Source organism: Plecotus auritus (assembly GCF_963455305.1).
Source record: "Plecotus auritus genome assembly, chromosome: 6".
NCBI classification, from domain to species: domain Eukaryota; kingdom Metazoa; phylum Chordata; class Mammalia; order Chiroptera; family Vespertilionidae; genus Plecotus; species Plecotus auritus.
This window is the reverse complement of record NC_137773.1, coordinates 170,541,956-170,558,381: the sequence shown is the minus strand read 5'-3', so window position 1 is coordinate 170,558,381 and position 16,426 is coordinate 170,541,956. Positions and strand designations below refer to the sequence as shown.

The following is a 16,426-nucleotide window of genomic DNA, read 5'->3' as shown; positions in this document are numbered from 1 at the left end:
CCCCCTGGGTGAGGGGGGCGCAGACAGGGAAGGAAAGGGGCATCCTCTCACCGTGTCCTAGGCCCGCCCTGCGCCCCTGCAGGAAACTGCCCCTTCCCCTGGCGCTCGGGGGCATTTTCTGATGGACGACCGCTTGTCTCTTCCTTTCAGCCTTAACTCGGCCCCGACTCCAGCTTCTGGCAGCGCCAGCCACTTAAAGTCCACGCCGGTGGCCACACCGTGCACGCCCCGGAGGCTGAGCCTGGCCGAGTCCTTCACCAACACCCGCGAGTCCACGACCACCATGAGCACGTCGCTGGGGCTGGTGTGGCTGCTGAAGGAGCGGGGCATCTCGGCGGCCGTGTACGACCCCCAGAGCTGGGACCGGGCTGGCCGGGGCTCCCTCCTGCACGCCTACACCCCCAGGATGGCCGCGATCCCCTCCACCCCGCCCAACTCGCCCCTGCAGACTCCCACGTCTTCCCCACCCTCTTTTGAGTTCAAGTGCACGAGCCCGCCCTACGACAACTTCCTGGCTTCCAAGCCGGCCAGCTCCATCCTGAGGGAGGTGAGGGGGAAGCAGCCCGTCCGCAGCAGCGAGAGTCAGACGGACGTGTCTGTCTCCAACCTCAACCTTGTGGACAAAGTCAGGAGGTTGGGCATGGCCAAGGTGGTGAACTCAGGGCGAGCCCCCATCCCCATCTTGACTGAGGATCAGGGGCCTCTCCTCTGCGGGCCCCCGGGCCCCGCACAGGCCCTTGTCCCTGGAGGCCTGGGACCCGAGGGCCTGCCTCTCGGATGCTCCACCGTCACGAGTGCCATCAGCGGGCTGCAGCTCAACAGTGGCATCCGGCGGAACCGCAGCTTCCCCACCATGGTGGGGTCCAGCATGCAGATGAAGGCCCCCGGGACGCTCACCTCGGGCATCTTGATGGGTGCTAAGCTCCCCAAACAAACTAGCTTGCGGTGAGGGTGGCAGGGGGGCCCTTCCTCGGAGGAGACCAGTCTTGTCCTTCCTCCCTCGCTTTCCCCCCTGAACTGCGCTCTCTCCCTCTTCCCTCCTTGCCCATCCCCTCCTGAGCTAGACAAATCAACCTCGTGCCTAATGGGGGAAGAGTGGAGACTTTGTAAAATGTGTACATAGGACTTGGAGACCAGTATCCGACCTGCCCCTCCTTCAGATCCCACGGGCAGTGCCCCCGCACTGTCATTGCTCTCATGAGGACTTCACCCGTGCTGGCCTGGGGGCGGGGCAGGCCTGTGTCCTTTCCTCCTTCTGTCCTTTGAGAAGCACTGAAACTCCCCAGGGCGTTCTTATCCCATGGATAGGGAACCAGGGAACTTGGGGCTGGCTGCCAGTGTGCCCGTCATGAGCTGTCACACGGCACAGGGCACAATGGCCCTGCCCCCACTCCTCCCCCCCCCCACCCCGTGTCGTTGGGCGCCTTGCCTCGCTCACCCTGTAAGAGGGTAAGGAGCCTCCATCCACAGCCACATGCAGCTGGCGTGGCCTTCAGGACCGGAGGGAGAGCTGTTCTTTCTTTTCTGGGTGATCCAGCTCCTTCAAGACCTTCATACTCTGCCTCAGTGGACGGTCGCTTCCTTTTTGAGGCGTGACTTTTGCTTTCCACGCCTTCAACCTGAAGTCATCCTTCAATGTCTTGCGATCAGCTGTCAGGCCAGACACCTGACCCGAAAGAGAACGTGTTTACACTCCGCTGTGCGTGTCCTATTCCATTTTTCTACGTTTTATAGGCAGGGAAGTAGTGGTCCCAGGTGGGAAGTCCCAGGGTACGTTCTCTCTGTGGTTCTACGACACCAAAACACGAGTGGCAGACACACCAAGCTGCTCAGGAGACAGTTTATTTCTGGGACCCAAGTGGCACAAACCAATTGAATAAGATCAGACCCAACCTCAACAATAGCATTGCAAGGAAAGGGGACAGGGGGAAAGGTGATGAATGAAATATACCAACAAAGGAAAAAGAACCAGAAGCAAACGTAATACCAAACTGGTTCACGGGAGAAGCGAGCCTTTGGCCTCTGTGGCTGGGTCCACTCCTTACTCTGAAGCCCGAGTCTGGTCCAGGCGCCTTCACTCCTGTGGTCTTTCGTGGCAGCCATTCGAGGCCCACACATTTTGCCCCCCGAAAGCCCTCTGCCTCCCGGTGCCACTTTTTTATCCTTAGGAAAAGATAAAGGTGCTCGTGACACAAACATGAGTGAGCAAGGGGCCCCGTCCCGTTGCTGTTGCTGACTGGGCCTGGAACTTGTATTTATGACGTATGTGTGCTGTACTCTAAACAAGCACCCTCGCTCCTGCCCCAGTCACAGAGTGCCTGGCACTCTCGTCTAAGCAGGTCATTTATTTATTCTACTCTGAAGACTACAGCAAACAAGCACCCTCGCTCCTGTCCCAGTCACAGAGTGCCTGGCACTCTCGTCTAAGCAGGTCATTTATTTATCCTACTCTGAAGACTACAGCGTACCTCATGGTGTCCCGTGGCCATTTGTCCCCGACATTTATGCAGGGATAACATCACATGCAAATGAAATTGCCATTTTGCACCCCCCCCCCCCCCCCCCGCCCAACACACTCCCCTCTCTACTTGGCAAAGGATGTGTCATTCAGGTGAAGGAGTGTAACCTTATGTCCCCCGGAGACACTGTAAGAAAGTCCCCAGGAGCAAACCCCGGTCCCATTATTTCAGACTATTTATTCTGTGAACACGAAGGTGTTGGTCAGTTTTCAACACCCCTCGTGGCTGTATGCGTGCACCCAATGCAAGGAACGTTATATCTTCTTATCTGAATGTATTTTAAAGCAGTAGGTAGAATAACAAAGGAACATGAGAACCATGCCTTGAACGGACCACTTTATGTATTCAGAGAGAGGAGCCACCCATCACCACAAAGGGAAAATTAGCAATTCGGAGGTTGCAGTATTTAGTGTAGTAAATCAACATTGGGCAACCACTCTCAAAAAGTGTGTTGTAATGCATCAAAAATCAATAATAAGATTTTCTTTGCTAATGAATATCAATAAAATAAGTTAAATGATGGAAACCACAAGGATATTCCGATTTGCATTTTTTAAAATCTTTTTCTTGGGTAGATGATGACCTCTTTAGGTAAGACTTGAAGGTTTTCAGCTCTTTGGGGAAATGAAAGCAAAGCCATGCAGTTCTTTACATACTGTTATACCTGCCCTTTATTTTAACACTAGAGGCCTGGTGCACGAATTCGTACACAGGTGGGGTCCAGCCAGCCCGCCCCATGGGAGCTGATCAGGGCCGGGCCAGAGGGGGGAAGGGGCTGTGGGTAGTTGGCTGGCCCCGCCCCTAATTGGAGTGGGGGTGGGGCCGATCAGGGGCCGGGCTGGCCAGGGGGAGGGGCCACTGAAGGTTTGGGGGGACCGATCGGGGCCCAGATCAGGCCGGTTGGCCGCCACATTGCACGTCATAGCAACTGGTCGTTCCAGTTGTTCCACTGTTCTGGTCACTTGGCTTTTATATATATAGTCTAGAGGCCTGGTGCACGAAATTCGTGCACTCCGGGTGCGGGGAGGTCCCTCAGCTCGGCCTGCGCCCTCTCACAGTCCGGGACCCCTTGAGGGATGTCTGACCAACGGCTTAGGCCCACTCCCTATGGGATGGCCTAAGCCAGCCGTGGGCAAATTACGGCCCGCGGGCTGGATCCGGCCCGTTCGGCTGTTCTATCCGGCCCACGGAGCCGAAAGATCGGAGGGTTCTCTTGCTCTCCCCTCCGCTCCTTTACTTTGAATTTATATTAGTTCACACAAACACTCCATCCATGCTTTTGTTCCAGCCCTCCGGTCCAGTTTAAGAACCCATTGTGGCCCTCGAGTCAAAAAGTTTGCCCACCCCTGGCCTAAGCCCTCAGTTGGACATCCTTAGTGCTGCCGTGGAGGTGGGAGAGGCTGTTTGCCACAGCCTCTATGCTCACCAGCCGTGAGCCCGGCTTCTGGCTGAGCAGTGCTCTCGCTGTGGGAGCGCACTGACCACCAGGGGGCAGCTCCTGCGTTGAGCATCTGCCCCCTGGTGGTCAGTGCACATCAGGTCACTCAACCATTCAGTCAATTTGCATATTGGCCTTTTATCATATAGGATAATACAATATCTTAGACAACTTTCCAATCATAACCTGAAGCTCTTCCCTACTTTTCAGGGCTGTATACTACCCCACCATGTGCACATACCCAATATGAACAGTATAGACCAGTATTCTATGGTTGGGCATTGAGTTAATTCTAATTTTTTGCTACCGCAGCACGGTCATGAAAAAACCTCGCATATATGTAATTTTCCGCATATGTGAGCACATCTGCGAGACAGGTTCCTTGATATTACCAAATTGCTGTAGAGTTGTGTGAAGAGAATTTAAAAAACCAAACACAGTGGCGGATCGCCAGAGAACTGTGAGAAAAGGATCCCATAGAACTTATTCTGCCACCTCCACGTTGGGAAGCAGTGAAATGATGCCCGCAAACAGTGGGTGGTCTCAGCGTGGATTTTATACCAGGTGCTACCATTGAGTAGTGGTGTGACCTTGGGCCAGCCACTTCTTTGGGTCCTCCATTTGTTAACCTGGAAAACGGGCACAGGAATCCTTAGGATGAATCGGCTGAGTAAGTATATTTTGAACATCCACCACGTGCCCGGTTGTTGGTAGTGGGGATCTGGTGATGAACCAGCGAGCAGCTTCTCTCGTGGAGTGTGCCTGCCATCAGGCCACTGGAGAGAGGCAACACTAGACACGGAAACGTGGCATGATGAGGGCGAGCAGGGGATTACAACAGGGTGGTGTGAGGGAGTGGGTGGCTACCTTGGGATATCAGGGAAGGCCTCTGAGGGAGGTGGCATTTGGGCCAACCCTGTGAGATGTAGCACAAGAGCATTCGCACAGAGAGCAGTGGGTGCCAAGGCGCAAAGGTCGGAAAGCACTTGGTGTGTTTGGAAAGCCGAGAGAAAGGCACCAGTAAAGAAATGAATCCCGGTTGTGGCTGAGAAACCAGGGTGTTCACCAAACGGGCCATCTGGTCTACTTGTTTCCCAGCCATGTAGTGGGCAACGGCACATGAGTGTTCTGGCCAGTGGGCTGTGAGCAGAGAAGAATCCATGCTGCTTCCTGCCCCTGAAGCCACGTGTTGAAATGGTGGTGTCACACGTTGGCGGAGACCCATCCTTCTGGGTCTGCGAGGAACCTTGTGGACCAGACTCAGCGCCAGCCCCCATTTGATGTGATCTGAAGGAGAAACAAACGAGTGCGGGCACTGGGACATAGATGCCACCTGGGGAGAAGTTGGTGGCAGTGGGGAAGTTATTCTGGATTATCTGAATGGACTGGATGCTCATTAGAGGGATTAAGTCAAGATTTAGAAAAATATAAAATTCGTGTGTTGCACATTTGGGCTCACGGCTGGGAAACATCATATCCTGAGAGAATGTATTTTCTGTGGCCAGTAGAGGGCGCTTGGAGACAGCAGAACACGGGAAGGAATGGGCCCTGAGCCTCGAAGCCTGCAATCAGGTGTGTGGGCTTTTCCCTGGAAAGCGATTCAGGCAGGTGGCTGTGCCTCACGGAGATGCTGAGGAAAGTCATGAGGCACGAGCCAAGTTTGCCTTGATGAAGGCACTCCAGGCCAACGGGCAGCGTACGCACAGGCTTGGGGTATACGTGAAGAAATCGAGCACAAAATGGGGAGGAAACACAGGAAAGCAAAACATAGTTTACAACACATGTTCTGTACTAGGGTGTCCTCACCTGTGGAAATCAGTCCACCCCATTTTAACGCTTCTTCCTTGCATAACTTTACTCTTTGCTTTTCCCAGAGAAAGTGGGCTGTAGATTGCATGGCGCCTTACTCTTTAATACTTTAGCCCAGGGGTCCTCAAACTACGGCCCGCGGGCCACATGCGGCCCACCGAGGACATTTATCCGGCCCGCCGGGGGCTGCTGCCTGTCCTGCTTAGCAGCCGACTCGTCCCGGGCCCGCAGTGCGCATAGGAATTTGTTCATAGTTTTTTTTTTTTTAAACTATAGTCCGGCCCTCCAACGGTCTGAGGGACAGTGAACTGGCTCCCTGTTTAAAAGTTTGAGGAACCCTGCTAGCCCGTACCTCCCAAGCTCCACACGGCCACAGCACACTGATGGAGCCCAGGGTCGGGGGAGGTGTCTACTCAGCGGTACTTAGTCACCCTAAGAAATACCCAAGGTTTTGGCTAACCCTGCTCTGACGTCTCAGGGGAAATTAGCAAGGCAGTATTTTTTTTTTTCTCTTTTGGCTTGACTTCTGGTTGACTTATCTTCAGGACTAGCAATAATTTGAAGATGCTGATAAAATACACCAATATGCTCGTGTGGCTCCATCTCAATCTGGAAGTCTAGCTAAGTGGTCAAGATTCTTTCCTTTATCTCTTAAACCCTGAGACAAGAAAAAAAAATGGTGTTTTTGTGTTGTTTGTTAAAAGAATAAACATAGATGTCTCCCACCCTCCCTTCCCTTCGACAACCTGAGCACAAAGGTGCCGTTGGGGGCCGGAGGTTGGGGTGTAAAGACCCCCTCACTTTAGAGGAGAGATGTGTTACAGTCGGGTTAGGAAAAAGCAACTCTTGGGAAAGTGAGTTCTGTCCCCGCTCTAGCTGCTGACCGCGTTGAGACTTGAGCGGTCACCAGTCAGGACAGGCTGGGCCTCTCAGAGCTGAGGTTCAGAGCTATCCCTCCGCAAGTGCAGGGACCGCCGGCAGCTTGATGCCTCAGCCTGGCCAGGAGCTGACTCCCCAGAGGGCTGCAGGCTCTATCCTCAGTGCATTGCGGGGTCTTAGGCCAGTTTATTACCTATAAAACGGGAGTGGGGGTCGGGAAAGGGTGTGTGTTGGGCTAGAATGATAGCTGTTGTTTTTTTCAACTTGTAAATCTCAATGGATCAGCAACAAGGAGCCTGTAGAGCAGCCCTAATGGGCAGAGCCAGGGGTGCAAATGGCCAGAACAGCTGGAGGAGGAGGGGCCTGGGGTGGAGGCCCTGCCAGCTGGAGGGATTCAAGAGGGGCAGCTGGCAGAGGGGGGTGGGAGGGGGAGGAGTGAGCGGGGGAGGGTGGAAGAGAGGAGGAAAAGGGGGAGGTAGGGGACCGTGGGGGTCCCCAGGCTCCCTGAAAGCAGAGCTCGTGAGCTGCTGTGAGACTTACTAGCTTAGCTGCAGAAGTCTGGCCAGAATCCTGAGAAAGGGCTGAGGGAGAGCCAGGCTAAACGCCCTGGTTCCTGGTCCCTGTGGTGGCACATGGCATAGAGACCAGAGCAGGGCGGGGCAGTTAGGAGGGGCCCATCCTGAATTCAGGGGTGGCGTTGAGTGAGGCTTAGGGGGCCGGGTCTTTAGGCTCCCTTCCACCTCTGCCCAGTAAGCTCCACCAGGTCCCCTCAAAGCCACCTCAAATTCCCACGCACGCTGCTGTGGCTCCGCTTCCCACTGCCACTCTGGGCTTCACCCAGACACGTGGGGCTCGCTCCCAGCAGGGCGGGTTGTCTTCCTGCAGTGGTGCCCAGCTGCAGCCCGGAAACCGGGGTGCAGGGCTGAGCTGTGCAGCTGGTGCAGCGGTCCTTACACACACACACACACACACACACACACACACATACACACACACACACACATGTCCCCCCACCCCCCACCTGCAGCATCGAAGTCAGCTCCCTGCCCCCCCCGCCCCCCCCCCCCCCCCCATTTCTCTCGCCCTGTCTGGGACCATCTGCAGCAGATGGAATCAGCCTTCCCTTTCCCCACCTTCTGGGGGGGCCCTCTGCCCTCGGGAGACACAGGGAGCAAGGACACTGAATGAAATCACTTTAATAGCATAGCCACACTGGGGGACCAGGGGTCACGGGGGAGGGAGACATTCGCCTTCCCGTTTGTACAATTCTGCTGAGGTGCGTGGCTGCGCCCGACAATCTTACAGGGTTTTCACATTGAGAACTTAATAAATAGACATTTAAAATGCCAGACTTCAGACACGACGAGCTGTGAGTGTGATTGTTTTGTTATTCTGCCTCCTGGGGGCCAGGAGGGTGCTGGCGAGGGCTGGGGCCTAGGAGGGGTACTCATACTCCTCGGCGCTGCGCCTGCCAAAGTCCATCCAGCCCATGTAGTCCCGGTCGCTTATGCGGTGGCTGGGGTCCCGGCTCTGCAGGTTCTTGATCATGGACGTGCGGCCAGAGGGAGCTGCAGGGGCAGTGGGGGGAGGAAACAGGGCCATTATACCGAGAACATCACTAGTTCCGTTTGCAAAGGAGAACGATGGAATGAGCCAGGCAATAGGTGGGTGCACCCTCTTAAAGGTATCACAGAGCTATGGAGACCGTGAAATTGCTGGACCAGAATCTACGAGAAGAGAAGGACCCACATCTGTGTAACTGGATGGAGGGCAGAATGTACTAGTCATGGGCGAGGTTCTTGATCGGCAAGGATCAGGTGGCTTCTTGACTCCAGCCTCTCCCAGCTGGGACCTGCCTAGCTGTTCCTCGCCCGAGGGGTGTTTCCCCTCATGCAGCTGGCCCTCAGCAGACGCCCACCAAGCCTTCCCCGGTCCTCCCCCATGTCTGTCCTCACCCCTTTCTATTCCTGAGCGTCCCTGGCTCCTGTCAAGATAATGCGATGACAATATTATGTTGTTGGAATAGTTAAAAAGAACGGAGTCAGGTCCTGTTGCTAGAGAAATACTGTTTAAAAATTATTCATTTGAAAGCTACCTTCTTTTTTAAAAGTGCTATTAAGAAGAAGGCACCGTCGCACCTCAAAACTCAGCACATCAGTAGCATTGGAGGAGGATGGGCAGAGAGAGAGGCAATAAAGAGATGATTTAATTCAGTCATTTTGACCACAATGCAATAGCTGAACCTGAAATGGGCCCTTTGGGATGGCAGTTAAGTCCTTAGGAAGAGAATGAGTCTCGTTGTGTCTCAGCACAGGGAGGGGGCAGAGGCTCGAAGAGGTGGCTTCTTCGGATGCATGTGACACAGTCCTCACCCAGAGTTCACAGACAGTGGCCTCCTGCTGGGAAGTCCGCATAAAGCCTTCTCCTGTACAAACTAAGGGGCACGAAACGCCCCTCAGGGGCCTCAATGGGCAAAGCCAAGGTGGCTTCGAGAGTCGAGGGACAAAGGACCACTCAGTGGTTCCACTGTATTGGGGAACACTGTCCCCACTCTTTGTGGCACCGGGGCCTTGCTGGGCATGGGGCCGGTGTACGTTACGCCCCCTCTCTCCCCAAGGGACCCGCTTCTCCTCAGGTCTTTGAAACGTCTGCAGACAATTCCTAATGCCAAGCTTCTCAGCGCCGCCCAAAGAGAGCATTATCTCTTTAGAATCTTTCAGCATAATATAGACCACAGTTGAGTAAAAAAATCTGATTTGATCTCAAAATATGCCAAATCATCAAAGGAACTGTATAGTATTTATGTTAGTAAATATCTGTTCTGTGTTCATATTCTTCAGATAGAAGAGCGTGACTCCAGGCTAAGATGTGTGGGAGAAAGTCAAGGTCAGTTCTCGGGAAGTGGTGTGGTGACTAACTTCCTTCTCAGAACTGTTCCTTGGGCATCTTTCCTGAAAGTGGGGAGGACACTCCAGATTACGGCTCAGTGAAAAGCCAAGGATATACCAGATGGGCCCTGCTGAAATGCAGCCCACATCTAAGGACAGATATCTCAATAACTTCCAATCACTAGGAACCTCCAAAGTGTTCAGACTTTCTGACTTCTGATTGGTAGTCCACCTCTTTCCATTTAATTAGCAGGGAAGTAAAGCAGAAGATGGTAGTTGGGCCCAGCCGGTGTGGTTCAGTGGATGAGTGTCGACCCACGAACCAAGAGGTCCCTGGTTGGATTCCCAGCCGGGGCACATGCCCAGTTTGTAGGCTCCATCCTCAGTAGGGGGCGTGCAGGAGGCAGCCAATCAGGGATGTTTCTCTCTCCTTGATGTTTCTATCACTCTCTCCCTCTCCTTTCCTCTCTCTCTAAAAATCAATAAAAACATTTTTTTTTAAAAAAAGAAGATGGTAGTTGGGACAATTTCCCAAAGAGAGGAAGAAATAGAACAAATCATCTGTTCCTTCCTTCTGAAATCGCCTGCTCTAAAAGGCCCTGGTCTCACCCTCGCAGGAAATACTGTTTAAAAATTATTAATTTGAAAGCTACCTAGAGAAATACTGTTTAAAAATTATTAATTTGAAAGCTACCTTCTTTTTTTAAAGTGCTATTAAGAAGAAGGCACCGTCGCACCTCAAAACTCAGCACATCAGTAGCATCGGAGGAGGATGGGCAGAGAGAGATGGCCATAGGAGACTCTGGGGAGAGAAGCCCTCCAGTTCCCCACCCCCAGTCTAATCGAGACAGGAGTCAGGGTTCAATTCAAGGCCCTGGGCACACCAGTGGGTCAAGTGAGCCTCCTGAGAGGGACCCCACCCTTGCCCTCCCACAGTGTTTGCTGTGGTTTTATTGTCCAGACTGCCCCACAGATCGCTGTGGTCACCATCGTGTGGATGAAGTTGATGGAAAAAACTTGCCTCGGTCGCAGTCACGATTCCTTAGGACCCTAGAGATGGACACGCTTCCCTCTGAAACGCACCAAAGGTGGCACTCTAGCCTCCTCCCTCTTTACAGCTGAGACAGGTCCAGCAAAGGGGGGGGGGGGCAGGGGGTCCTGTAAGCCACTCAGCTAGCGAGCCCCTGGACCACCTGATTCCTGGAGAAGGACTTTGCTGAGGCTGCACTTGGGAACATCTCTCCAAGAGCAACATCACAAGCGGGGCTCTTAGTTGGGTAATTCTGTTCCATCACCGCCAAGCACTCAAAACTGCTACTGATTCTTTCCTCCAGTTACAGACTTTGGCGGAAACGGACACATTGGCACTCCTTTTTAAACTGCTGCAGTCGGTGCTCAGGAGTCCGCAGCAGGGATCACTTCCTGCTGGGGGTTTCCGAGTGCCAGGATCTGCCCCCCCCCCCCACTTCCTCTGCATTTACAGAAGAGGCTATTGAGTGGATCTGTGCGCCCTTTTTGAGTCAGCAGTTTGTTCAGGAATTCTCTTTTCATGTCTCCATAATATGGTGCAGCACTTTAAGCAACACCGTGCCAAAAATTAGTTTAAAGAAAGCTCTTTTTAAAAAGTTTCCCTTACTAATAACTGTTTGCCACAAAGGACGTCCAGGAAACTGCACTGCCGGACAGTTTACCTCGAGAGAGAAAAGAAAAGAGAAAAACCTTTTGGTGTCGCCTGTGTTTGCTCTGGGAGGTTTGCCCGCCTGGATGAGGCAGACGCTAGAGAGGGTCCGCTTGGGGAGGCCCGCGCAGGGGCAGGGGCGGAGGTGAGGAGGGGCAGGGGAGGCAGCGTACCTTTCCGGGCCTGTTGGATGTATCTGGCCAGCAGCGCGCCCAGGTGCGCTGGGGACTCGTCGTCCACCCTCTGCACCGCCCTCAGCTGTCTCCGGGGCGCCTCCTCGTCCCGCTGCGCCCCAGGGCCCTCGGGGTCCGGGGGAGGCACGGGCTGCGCCAGGGTGCCCACCGCCAGCGCCGCCACCAGCACGCACAGGCACACGCCGCTTTTCATGGTTGCCAGAGCAAAGGGGAGCTGTGAACGAAAAGATGAGGCAGCTGTATGCTTTCGCGGAGGGTCGGGGCACCCCGGGAACGGAGAAGAGGGCTCAGGTCAAACCTGCGGCGCCACAGACTTTCCGGGCGGGTACAAGCGCCAGGGCTCGCCAAGCGCACGGAGCCGGGCGGCCACGGGACGCGCGTCTGGGCGCATCCGGCTTATCTTTTGGGTGAACGACCCCGCTGTCTGGGGGCGGACAGAGACCCCGTCTTCCGCCCTGTTTAGCAGAAGGAATGTCCTGTTTTCTTCTACTTTGAGGAAGTGTTTGCAGAGGTCTCTCTTCTAACTGCCAAAGCAGGAGATGAAAGACAGCGGGGGCATCTCCTACAGGGAAGCCGGACGGGAGATCCAGACCCTGGAAGAAGGTAGCACCTTCCCACACAGCTAAGAAGCTTTTGCTAGGGGAGTATATGGGGGGCGGGGGGAGGGGAGAGAAGCACCGTTTAAAAGGTAGGAGTGATAAGTAAAAGCCATATTTATAAAGTTTCTAGGGGATGGGCACAGGCAGGGTTTGAGACAAGTCTGAACTATGGGCTCCGTCCCGGGGGGTGGGTTCGGCTCCGCTGTATTTCAGATCCGCGAGCAAATAAAACACAAATAAAAAACCCAAGACCTGCGCCGCAGCGTTTAGCAGGATGAACTTAACTCGAAGCCCTCTCGGTGGTGCGTCCGAATAGACCGTAACGTAGCGCTCCATCCCGCAGACAAACCCCCATGCGCCCGCTAATCCCAGCAAACGGACGTCCCCGCGCCTCGCCTGCAGAAGCACGCAGCTGCTCAGCGCCCCCCCCCCCCGCCGGCCCCCGCCCCCCCAGCCCTCACCGGCTTTCCTGACTGTAAGACACGTCCTTCCCGTTGCAGGAGAGACGGCACAGAAAACAGGACCATGGAATGCGAGGGGCACCGAGGGCAGACAGCGCTCTCCAGGGGGCTCGCCGCGCGGGCTCCCCTTGGAGAGCGAGAGCGGGAACCTACCTGCGGAGGAGGAGTCGCCGGCTTCGCAGTTGTGCAGGGAGCGGCGGGGAGCCCAGCCAAGTTCAGGGGCCGAGCGAGGCAGCCGCTTAAATAGCCCCGCCCGGCGCCGCGGGCCAGTCAGCGGTCCGCCCCGCGCTGACGCAGCCCCGCGGCGCACGTGCTCGGAGGGCGGCTGCGGGGGCGACGGCCCATTGAAGTGGCTCCTGGAAGAGAGGGGGCCGTGGCCCCGTGACATCGGGTGAACCTCTCCCCGACGGGTGTCCGGTGCCCAGCCCCCGCTCGGTCCGAGAAGCTGCCCGCCCCGCCGCCCCTTGCCCCCCCAGCTCGGTCCTGCTCCCTCTCCCCTGCCTGGTCCAGCACCCGGCTCTCCAGGGTGGGAAGCCTAAGACTCGGATCTCGTCCCGGATGAGAAACTGCCCGCCTTTAGACGCGAGGGGCTGGAAAGGAAACTGGGGGGACACTGGCCAGGGCTGGGTGTCAGCAAAGTGCAGTGCTGAGCGTGAGGGTGTGTCGCCCCTCTGAGCACCCCTGGCTGCTGCTGGTCTCTGAATCAGGGAGCTGTCTCCTGGGGGCAGGGAGGAGGGTCTTCACTTTCTTCTCAGCCCGGGAAAGGCCCCCGCAGGCCTCCTGGACCCCGAGACCGAGGCGCTGGGTCAGTGGGGGCGGCGCCACCGCGGGGGCTCTGTTCCCACAGCTGTAGCAGGAGGGGGCACCTTCGGGCTTGGCTCAGAGTTGGGGAAAGGCCTGGGTTCTCTTCGGGACCCAGTTGCCTCCTGGCCGGGGCTCCCGCCTGCAGCGCTCGCGGCTTCTGGTCGCCAAGTGGCGCCAGCGAGCGCCTCTGAGAGCCCCCCTCTCTGTCCCCGCTGCCCTCGGCATCCGCCCTTCCCCCCCTTCCCCAGGACCCGAGCACTCGCACCCCAGGCTCGCCTGGCTCAGGTTGCTCGGCTTTGGCTTTGAGCAAGCGGGGAGGGGAGACCCCGAGGCGCTGGTGTGCCCTTCCCTGCGCATCGCGCCCCTGGCTCGGAAGCGGGGCGACCCGAGCTAGCCAGCCGCGGGGGGGCCACACCCATCTCCCCTTTGACATCTGCTACCTGGTGCCAGAGTTCAGCGACCCTGCAAGGGCTCTGCCAACCCCATTTCACCGATGGCACACAGGTCCTCAGCCGCCCCAGCCTGGGTCCTGGAGGTCACTACTAATCCCGCGATCCATCCGATCCACGATCCACCCGGGGCCCTCAGCTCCTTCCTGCCCCTCCTCTGCCTCGTGGAGAAAGATTTGGAGAATTTCTTTCAAAATCCGAATCTGTGCTCAGCCTTGGGTCCGGGATGGTGGGACTGTGGGGACGCTCTCCTGGGGTCCTGGTGCCCCCCCCCCAAGCTTGGCAGGGAGAAGGTGGAGCAGGGGCATGGGATTGGCATGAACACGCGCCAGCCCTGCCTGAGGCCCCTGTTAGGCTCGTGGATATGCAGACCTCACTGCTAAGAACAAGTTTGCTTTTCTGTGCAAATGAAGACAGGGCCTTACTACGGGCTTTTACCTACCTGGCTTGGAGGTTCTGTATTTCACCAAGGGGGAGATGGTAATTCAATTTCACCCCACGCCGTCCTCTTGTCTCAGAAAAAGGACTAGATAGGGCGTTGTCCCTCTGTCCCCTCCACCCCACCTCCTTCTCGCTGAGTGAGCCGGGCTGGCTGGGGCCCTGATGTGGAGGGTCCCTGCCTTCACCCAGGGGACCCACGGCATGGGAACCACCTCCACATGCGGCATTTGAGAGAGAGGAGCAGTGAGAGGAAACTTGTGACTGTTGACTGGCTTTGGAATCTAGACGTTTCCATCTGATTGTGGGTAAAAGGAATTTCACCTTTGTCGAGAACTGAGTGGAATTTCCAGGGACATACCAGAGCCTCCGAATTTATTATTCATAGAATTTAAACTTGTTACAAGTGATCCCCATTTAAAGGAGGTCAGGGGACTGTTTGCTGTCATTAGAGACGGATTCGTTTGAGAACATCTATTTTGGGCCTTGAGTTTTTTTCTCTTGGACACGTGTGAGAAACGCCATTATTTGTCTTAGAAGTTTTCAAAGGCCCACGCAGCCAGGGGCATCTCCCGATATAGGGACTGATTGGCTGGAAGGAAAGAAGTCACGGTGGTTGTGGTGAACAGCACTTCCTCTTCGCAAGGATGAGTTCCTTCAGAGTCTCTTGTCTTAGTTTGCGTGCTCACAAAAGCAGGGCTGAGACGGCACGTGGCTGCCGGAACTGCCTTTGGGAGTGATCTCATGGAGCAGGGGCGAGGGTGCAGGGAGAGAGGAGCAAACCCCGTGCATGTTAGTGGCAGGTCACTGCTGTGGCCTCAATCCCCTGGGGACTCAGTGAGGTACCTCTTGGAACTTGCCCCATAACAAGCCCACCTGAGGCCGGGTGGAGAGCCTGGGGCCTCTACCCACCAACTCCCATGCATGTTGACTGGCCGCTAGCTGCTACAAGGGTGTTAGCCTCCCTTCACCTCCAAATATGCCTCCCTGTTCCTGTGGCGCCACAAAAAGCCCCGACCAAGATGGGGAGAGGGGTGCACAGTCAGGTCCTGCTGAGATCTCTCCTCCTGGCCTACAGATGCCTGTCTCCTCGCTGCGTCCTCACGTGGTGGAGAGAGAAAGCAAGCTCCCTGCTTTTCTTCTCACAAGGGCACTGGTTCCCTCATGAGGACCCCACCCTCCTGGATCTTAGCCAACCCTAATTACCAGCCAAAGGTCACACCTCCTTTGAGGGTCGGGGCTTCAACATACGAATTTTGGGAGGTCATGAACATTTAGTCCATGACAGACTGCACCCTGCCGGGATTTGGAAGAGTATCTCATTCTTTCACTGGCGTTTCTAAAAGGTGGGTGGACTCAAGGAATCTTAAATCTGCGGAGGACCTTGGAGACTGTCATTCCAGGGTCACAAATCCCAACGCCACCGGGTGGAGTGAAGCAGGCTGGCTTAAGAAAGGCAGGAGCGACATCACAATGACAAATGTCCCGTGACACGGGTGGGCGGTACTTAATCCCACCGGGGGGCATGTGGGGCCAGCGTGGAACATCTTCGCCAGAGTTATGTCACCTTCGGGGCCAAGGGAGCTGAGGCATGTGTACATCAACTCTGGTCAGTCACTGGTTGAGAACAGTTCCAGGGAGGGGTCATTAATTCCCTAGCACCTCAGGCCTGCTGCTAATCCTTTGTAGGTACTCAGTGTTAGAGCTACCATATTTTACCTTAATTTCCTTGGTACATAGCAGTTACCCAATAAATATTTGTTGACTGAACCCTTCATTTATATGAACATATCCAGTCACTGTGACTTATTCACTCAGGGCAAGGATTATGCTGGACACATGTTTAGTGATGAATAAATAGTATTAATAATATAAACAATAATAATGATAAGCAACTCTTGGTTTAGTTGACTGCATTGACAAGGCATACAGTGGTGAATAAAAAGCCATTTGCTGGCCTTCCTCTGGGTCACTGACTCCCAAATAGCTACCTAGTAAACTGTTTTTAGCACGATTTCTTACAGCCAGGGATGTAAGAGCTACTGGAAATGAGAAGTCCCATTATGAATAGGTGACAGGAGTGGGAAGAGGTCAGCTCCCCGCCAATCGATCTCCATGCAGAACGAACCTTCGCTTTTCAAACTAATGCTGGAAAGCCCTCCAGCGATGGTTGCCGGGGTAACGGACAGCCAGTGTCCTCAGACCTGTCCTCTGGCTCACTTTCCTTTGTAGAAATTTTAGGGGAAGCCCCCTGGTCGTACTTGGGGAAA

The 16,426-nt window shown here is 55.2% G+C and overlaps 2 protein-coding genes across 11 annotated transcripts in view; one reads left to right on the top strand and one right to left on the bottom strand.

The window, feature by feature from the left end:
* TRAK1 (trafficking kinesin protein 1) overlaps positions 1 to 3,043 on the top strand; it is a gene marked incomplete at its 5' end in the record, with an annotated part of 100,658 nt that extends 97,615 nt beyond the window's left edge. For all 9 annotated transcript variants that reach the window (XM_080672616.1, XM_080672614.1, XM_080672615.1 and 6 more), the window contains one exon: positions 151 to 3,043. In XM_080672616.1, the coding sequence (XP_080528742.1) occupies positions 151 to 949 (799 nt within the window). In that variant the 3' untranslated portion in view covers positions 950 to 3,043. The remainder of the gene's footprint in view (positions 1 to 150) is intronic.
* Positions 3,044 to 7,823: 4,780 nt separating this feature from the next.
* CCK (cholecystokinin) lies at positions 7,824 to 12,749 on the bottom strand. Of its 2 annotated transcripts, none has more exons than XM_080672799.1 (3): positions 12,619 to 12,749; positions 11,385 to 11,619; positions 7,824 to 8,213 (listed from the first exon to the last, which is right to left on the bottom strand). In XM_080672799.1, the coding sequence occupies exons 2-3, from the start codon at positions 11,596 to 11,598 to the stop codon at positions 8,080 to 8,082; spliced, it is 348 nt and encodes a 115-aa protein (XP_080528925.1). In that variant the 5' UTR covers positions 11,599 to 11,619; positions 12,619 to 12,749; the 3' UTR covers positions 7,824 to 8,079. The 2 variants fall into 2 exon arrangements, with proteins under 2 accessions (XP_080528925.1, XP_080528926.1); XM_080672800.1 differs by lacking the exon at positions 12,619 to 12,749 and adding an exon at positions 12,257 to 12,275.
* Between the last annotated feature and the right edge of the window lie 3,677 nt (positions 12,750 to 16,426).

Bases quoted from the DNA above. Each gene is read 5' to 3' on its own strand.
- CCK (XM_080672799.1), bottom strand. From the start codon at position 11,598: ATGAAAAGCGGCGTGTGCCTGTGCGTGCTGGTGGCGGCGCTGGCGGTG. The intron at 8,214-11,384 runs GTACGCTGCCTC...CTGCCCCTGCAG, and splicing joins CATCCAACAGGCCCGGAAAG to CTCCCTCTGGCCGCACGTCC.